A 7,500-nucleotide genomic window follows, 5' to 3' on the forward strand; every position below is an offset into this window, starting at 1 on the left:
TTGAGTTCAGTGTATCGGATTTTGGCGTAAAATAGATGAAAGGTGGCTCGGTCGGCTTGGCCGAAGAGACGCCATTGCTTTGTGGGAATGTTATTTTGAGAACGTTTCTTTCCATGCTGTTATTTTTGCATAGTTCCGTTGACGCAGGTTGGAGGTTGGTTGTTGTGGCTTATATTTGCTTGTAGTGTCTAGATGCTTGTTGTCTTTTAGTTTTTGTTAAGATTGAAATTGGATGTTTAATACCTAGGGGGAGGTCAGGTCATAGGTCAATATATTACAATCAGTATTTGTTACCGAGAGCGACGAACCCTCCAGAGATAAAGTTCCAAAACCAGAGTATCTTTCACACCTAATTATCAAACCTTACCTTCCCTACCTTCTATTTATTCCCTAGACAAGGGGGCAAGCCCCCCCCTTGCTCTAATCCCCTATATTTACATGTGTCAACTTGTAGAGCACACTAAATTAATAATTGGCTGTGTGAGGATGTGAGCAGGGATATACAGCTGATATTTTTGTCATTTTTGTATATATAGGTGTGAACTGTCTGTCCGAGAAATGCTTATGCCATGGTTTGATCTGTTTGGCTGGTAAGTGAGAGCATGCACATCAGGCTCACTTTGATTGGTTGTAATACGGAAGCAGGAGCAACCAGATCAGTTTGAATCCTGGAATCATGGAGATAACAGCGCTATTGACTATGTTGTTCAATATCAACGTATAAATGTCCAAAGTAACTAAATTACATATAATTATCTGAAAACAAGAGAAAGGCCGGTAATTGTTGAAGACCGCGGCGCACCCTCACAGAGACTAAGTCGAAAAGAATGATGTTTTTCTGCATGAAATCCTATGATTTCATCGATTTTCGGCGTTGTTTCTTAAGCGAATGAATCGTTCAGGGGATCGAGTACCATTTCTCCATTGACGATCTTGATTTGATAGTCCCGTTAGCAGGGGAGGGCATGAAGTATATCAGGGTAATTATGGGGTAAAACAAGCTTAAATAAGAATAACGATCAAAATGTGTAAAACTAGTACAAAAAGCGCTTAACCCATTCGTCCTGGGTGTCACATATATGAGACACAGGGAAAAAATAAACAGTTTCGGGCTGCCCGCCAGTGCGATGCTGTCTCGGAGCCGTGCTCCGCGGCAAAAGCGGCGGGCGGCCGGGCGGGCGGACAGGCTCCGGGGAAGCTCCGCTCACCGATTTTGTAGCTTCCCGGATTTTTTTAATTTTGGCTACAAAATGTACCCCGGCGCAGGTGGGTTAAAATCGGCCAATGAAACTCTACGGACGTAACCGCCATCTTTGAAAGTTTACGGACTGATGCGAAATAAATCAAAAATTGTACGGGAACCCAACCCACATTTCTGTAAAACTCTACGGGAATTCACACATTCCAACCCCCAAAAACGTATTGACCAATAAACCAACCTAATATATCAATATAAATTGCCGTGACTAGGCGTGCCCTTCGGGCACTGCCCGAGGGGAGGGTTGATGGGGGGCAAGCCCCCCAACACCCCCCAGGACACATTCTCTCCACGGCAAGACAGAGCTGCATTCACACCATAAAATAATAAACCAAATACCTTTATATCCGGAAACGTGAAACTTTCGTTTCTTTGTACTGTTGGTATTGCTTCGATTTTAATCACCTTTTTCGTCCTTTGGAGCTCTTGATGGGCTCAGATATAAAACTGTGATGGTTACTGAAGTCTAATTATTCTTCGATGCCACTGTAAAGGTCTTAAAAAGAACCAGAATCAACACAACACTGGAAACGCAACATTTCTCACCGACTTTCAATCTCGAAATGAGCGGGTTGATGAGCTGTCAACCTGTGGCTGGTGCAAGAAAGTGTGAAACACTGGATGCGCAGAATTCGATTTGAGGGTATAGATAAATATAAAAATATGCAAATGAAGTATAATAACAATACTAAAAGACTTTAAAGGTATAAATGTGTACCAGCAGACACAGATAATTAGCCAAATATCGTTTTGACAAGCGCGTAATGATACACGGACTTGTTTGCGAACGCAAAAATGCGTTGTATTGCTGCGCGATTGTGAAAAGGATATTTTGCTAATCATCAGTGTCTGCCGTTCCATATTTATGCTTTCACAGACCTTTATTAATGTTTTTATACCTCATTTACGTGTTTTAAGATTGATTATACAGGTTTTAGCGGGAATCGGTCTGAAGGATCTTCTGAGCATGCATATTTTCGCGTTTCTCACCGCCACTTTTGACAGGTGGATTCGCGGGTAGTCGGTGACAGAGAGCCGGTAAGAAATGTTTTGTTTTCAGTGTTGCATCGATTCTAGGTTATTCCTAAGACTATGCAGTGGCAACGAAGAAGAAAAAGACCTCAATAACTATTGCAGTTCCATTTCTAAAGGCATAGAGTACCCCAAATCCCGAAAAAAGCGATAAAAACGAAGCAATCTATGACCGACCGAAAGAAGCAAAGGAAAATTGACAGTTCTGTCTTTCAATATATAAAGGTATTTGGTTTATTGTTTATAGTGTGGATGTAGCTCTATCTTGCTGTACATACTGAGGTGAAGAGAATGTTTCTTGGGGGGTGTTGGGGGGCTTGCCCCCCATCAACCCTCCCCTCGGGCAGTGCCCGAAGGGCACACCTAGTCAAGGCACCATAAATTGCTAGATTAGGTTGGGTTATGGGTTAGGACGTTTTTTTGACTTTCAAAGATGGCGGGCATGTCCGTAGAGTTTCATTCACCGGTTTTTAGCCATTTATGGGCTAGTTTTTTGTGTTTTTGTTTGCTATTCTTATTTAAGACTGTTTTACCCCATAATTTCCCTGATATACTTCATGCCCTCCCCTACTAACGGGACTAACAAATTAAGATTGTCGATGGAAGTGGTACTCAGATCTCATCAACGAAGCATTTGCACAACATCAAGAATCGTTGAAATCAGTAGATTTCATGCAGATGAATATCAAAATTAGTTCGAAATTAAGCCCCTACCCTGTTATGCATATTGACCCAAAAAATGATTAAACAATATAAAACGCACACCGTCAGTGTGGAGTGTAGAGATGTGGGGAGGAGAAACTGATGGAATCAGTTTTATTCTCTGCCAGGACACTATTTGGAATATGGCTTGGGCAAAGTACCCGGCAAAGTGAAAATGCATCCAACTTTTCTATTATTATTTTGGGGGGTTTTGTTGCACCTAAATTAATATATATCAAATTGGCAGTCGCCATTGCATTTGGGGCATTTAAGGGCCCCCAATATGAGGCTATGCAGCCAGCATACTTCTCCCAAAAGTGACCATACCTACCATAAAAATTAATTTTTGATAACACTATTTATCCATTACGATAAAATCTACACTATTTTTTTCCATTGTCTTTGAAATATAAATTTAAATATGAAATAAAACATATAAACAAATATTTTAACTTACCCCATGTCGCACTGCGCACAAAAATTGCTGGGTTCATCGATGTCAAGAGCTTACCAGAAAGTGTTCAAGTAATGAACATTGTGTATCGTTCCGACATGGGAGGCAGTTAATGCAAAGAGGCAGTAATGTTGTTACGTTGTTAACAGTGAATCAAGGTTATGAAAACAAAATTATAAATCATAAAATATCTGCATTACATAGTAGAATACTTATAATGTATAAGCATAAAAGAAATTGAGGAAATGTTAGTAGAAATACAATTAGATAATGGATTTGAATACTAGTAATCCGGAATGTTTCCTCATTGGTTGAAAGTAGTGCACAGAAAACGTGACATTTATAGAAGACGCTCTTATAGAAAATAGATTAACAGAAAATGACACATGTAGAAAACAAGTTTATAGAAAATATAGACAAACAAGGACCTCTTGCTGCATAAAGTTGTTGTGGACTTTGTCTCTGCCATGATTTTAATGGTAAATATAAGGCCTCTGCAGCTTAAAATATGTTCTATCCCACTCTATTTCCTCCACTATAAGATGGCGGTGTCCATTTCCCTCTATCTGTGTGCATTGGTGTCTTTAACTTGTACCATATATGTATATATTTATATAGGTTATATTATGTATGTACTTATAAAGGATATATATATAGAGAGAGATTGAATATTGGTCAGTCTTTATGGCATGGGGGCACTAAATAAGGGCAAAATGAAGATGATATTCTTGTAGAGAACAAAAAGTTGCAATCATTGGTACAAGAAATGGTAATTTTAAAGTTTTATCTAGCCTCCAACTTTTGACATTATTTATTTTTGGAATGTAATATTCCTTTGTTGTTAATAGCTATTATGCTGCTGTTTTCCATCAAGTCTGACTGCTTGATAAGGGACGTAACTTGTACTTCTCACCGTCAAAGTTGGTTAAGAGTGTTAGCATAGATTACACACTATTTTTGAAAAGAATTTGCATGACTTGCACACAGTAAAATCAAGCAAAATCACTTTAGATTGTGTTTGTTGAAACTATTGGAATGCGAGCCATGTTTCACCTCTACAGTTAGTCTACAATTGTGTGGTTAAATCCAGGATTACTTTATACTTGAATGATGCACAAAACAAATGCATTAAATCATGATTGAACAAAAGCAACTTTCAAATATGAAAATGCATTTCCTAAGTGTCCTGATGATCTTGTCAAATTGTTAACAATTGTTGCTAAAACAATAATGGGATTTTATTGATTGTGTTTACAAATAGTAGTACAAAACAAAAAGATGAAACACGAAGTTGCACTATTGGCACTATTTCTGTGTTAAACCATTGTTACGGCTTATGCGGTCTGCGTAGATGTCGTCACTACAAAACAAATGTCTAGTGCACTTGAGAAACATTTAACATCTTTGTGATGATCAACATGAAGTAAGAAAACAATTAGATATTTAGACTTCCCATAATACACAAGATGGAATTTATTTTCTATTTTTTCACATGCACTGTGACAGCATACCACTGAATCATTCAATCATGGTCTATGCAATAGACAACAAACTTGTGCAAACCGTTAATAATTTTCAGTAATACTGTGTTTATGTTAACATTTGACGTATTTTAATATTAGACTTTTACAGTTTGCTTAGCATTTGAAGATATGCACTTCATGCACTAAATATTTGTAATTTTCTGGTTTTCATTATAACCTGATTAAATTGTACTGTTACTCTCTCTCCTTAAGGTAAAGCCATTGGCTTTCCATAGTATGAGTATAAATATATGGTTTTATTAAATGATATACATACCTATGTTCTTTTACTGAACAGTTTGCATATCAGGTGTTAGTATGATGTATTTCAGTTTGTTCAATTTATTGGATGATGAGCGTGGCTAATGTTCATTCAGTGCCGAGCACTGTAAATATATAAGAAATTAAGATGTAATTTGATTGAGTGAGTATAATGTAAAATTTTTGTGTGTTAAAACTATTCATTTGAAAATGGATTTTGAGCTAATCATCATTCAATTCATGCTGTCAATGTATAAACTGATTTACCGTTTTGAATGTACATTAATTTTGAATATTTGTTGGAATTTCAGATGTCGGTCGGCAAGATAATTTTAAAATCAACAACGCGGATGTCCCTGAACGACCGGTGAGGCCTTACAACCTAACCAGCGCATTTGGTTGACTAGTCTTTCAACTGGAAAAGTTGATGCCAACTTTGGCAGTTTCTTTATCCTCCCATTTCCCCTCTCAAAAGCCCACACTTCACAAATGTTTCAGCTTATCAAAGAAAGCTGAAAACTTTTGACAGTTCCCAAAACAAATGTTCTTATGGCCCATTTAATTGTTGTTTTCTGATAACTGTAGACCTCTTCACTGATAAAACTTGATCTATTATAGGGCCTGTTTTAATTGTAGCTTGAAGTAGTGCAATAGGCCCTTTTGGCTGCACTACTTATGAAAGAAAGTGTGCAGCATTACAACAAATACAAACCACAGGTGTCACATGCAGGAGGCCCTTGCAAAGCTTATAAAAGAAAGCTGAAGGTCCTCCTGTGCTCTTTCTTGTTTGTCTTGACAATGTTATTAATTGTTAAACCAGTGATAAAAGCCACAGCCACAGGGAGAATGACAGTTCTTTCTGTTCTTTGTATTGTCAACATCAAGCAGCGTGAAGGAGAACCATCAAAACTTGTAAGATACATAAGAAAATGGCAGATGAACAGTGAATGGCCCAGATAGTACAGTCTTCAGATAATCTGAAGACTGAGTACTTCACATTACAGTACTAGTAACTGAGGAAAAAGGGAGCAAAGACTCCATTAGCTTTTGATGCCCTAGACACATTGAGAAGTGGTCATGGGAGTGCAGAGCTCAGCAGAAGACTTGGGTATTCAGATACCTACTTCTGCTTTGGATGTGTGGACTGAGCCACAGGACATTCAATGAATGAGTTTCACTACCCAAATGCCAGACTCTATTAAGGGAGTTGGTCAGTATTTATCCATGGAGATGGATAACCACAAGATTCTCTGTGTTGGGCACAAAGCCTAGCCTCCTCTGAAGGACTAAGTGCATTGTCTGAATGTTTACAGATAATGTGGTAATTAGGAGCCTTGCGGTTTTATTTTAAGCCTTGCCATGAAGATTATATTCATAATGTTTCCAAAAAGCAGAAGGATAATCAAAGTAGATGGGACCTGTCCCAGATTATAGCCCAAAGAATGCTGAAAAGACGTGCCCAAACACTTGATAGAATGATAGCATCCGGAGATTGATAATAAGCAGAATGAAGAGGAACTTGAAGATGATCATTTTGAAGAGATGAGGATAAAAAGGTAATTTGCATCTATCTTGTGTAATATCATGAAGAGGAGTGGCAACTGGAGACTTCCTTGTACATGTGTATTTGATGAAAAGGTAAATGGTGGATTCTTTTTTGACTGACTATTTAAAAGGTTTTGGTATGTGAATCGACACCAGTAGGTACGTAAAGAATGTGAGTTAATGTTTGCACTTTGCACTAATCATTTTATTACACACAATAAATTTTGATAATTTTATACATTAATAGTTCATGAATCTTTTACTCAGGTTGTCTCATAAAATTACAAGGAGACATGGGTAGGTATGTAAGACAGAAACAGTGTGTATGAGGGATCGAAAGAGGGTGATGGAGCGTGTATGAGGGAGCGAGGTAGGGTGATGGACCATGTATGAGGGAGCGAGAGAGGGTGATGGAGCGTGTATGAGGGAGCGAGGGAGGTTGATGGAGCGTGTATGAGGGAGCGAGGGAGGGTGATGGAGTGTGTATGAGGGAGCGAGGTTGGGTGATGGAGTGTGTATGAGGGAGCGAGGGAGGGTGGAGTGTGTATGAGGGAGCGAGGGAGGGTGATGGAGTGTGTATGAGGGAGCGAGGGAGGGTAATGGAGTGTGTATGAGGGAGAGAGGGAGGGTGATGGAGTGTGTATGAGGGAGCAAGGGAGGGTGGAGTGTGTATGAGGGAGCGAGGGAGGGTGATGGAGCGTGTATGAGGGAGCGAGGGAGGGTGA

The 7,500-nt window shown here is 38.9% G+C and overlaps 1 protein-coding gene across 1 annotated transcript in view; it reads left to right on the forward strand.

Moving 5' to 3' along the window:
• The window catches only part of LOC113826183 (chromatin target of PRMT1 protein), a 20,814-nt gene that overhangs the window by 164 nt on the left and 13,150 nt on the right, over positions 1 to 7,500 (forward strand). Inside the window, exon 2 of the mRNA XM_027379058.2 lies at positions 5,542 to 5,597. Coding sequence (XP_027234859.1) covers positions 5,542 to 5,597 — 56 coding nt within the window. The remainder of the gene's footprint in view (positions 1 to 5,541; positions 5,598 to 7,500) is intronic.

This window comes from Penaeus vannamei, chromosome 5, assembly GCF_042767895.1.
Source record: "Penaeus vannamei isolate JL-2024 chromosome 5, ASM4276789v1, whole genome shotgun sequence".
NCBI classification, from domain to species: domain Eukaryota; kingdom Metazoa; phylum Arthropoda; class Malacostraca; order Decapoda; family Penaeidae; genus Penaeus; species Penaeus vannamei.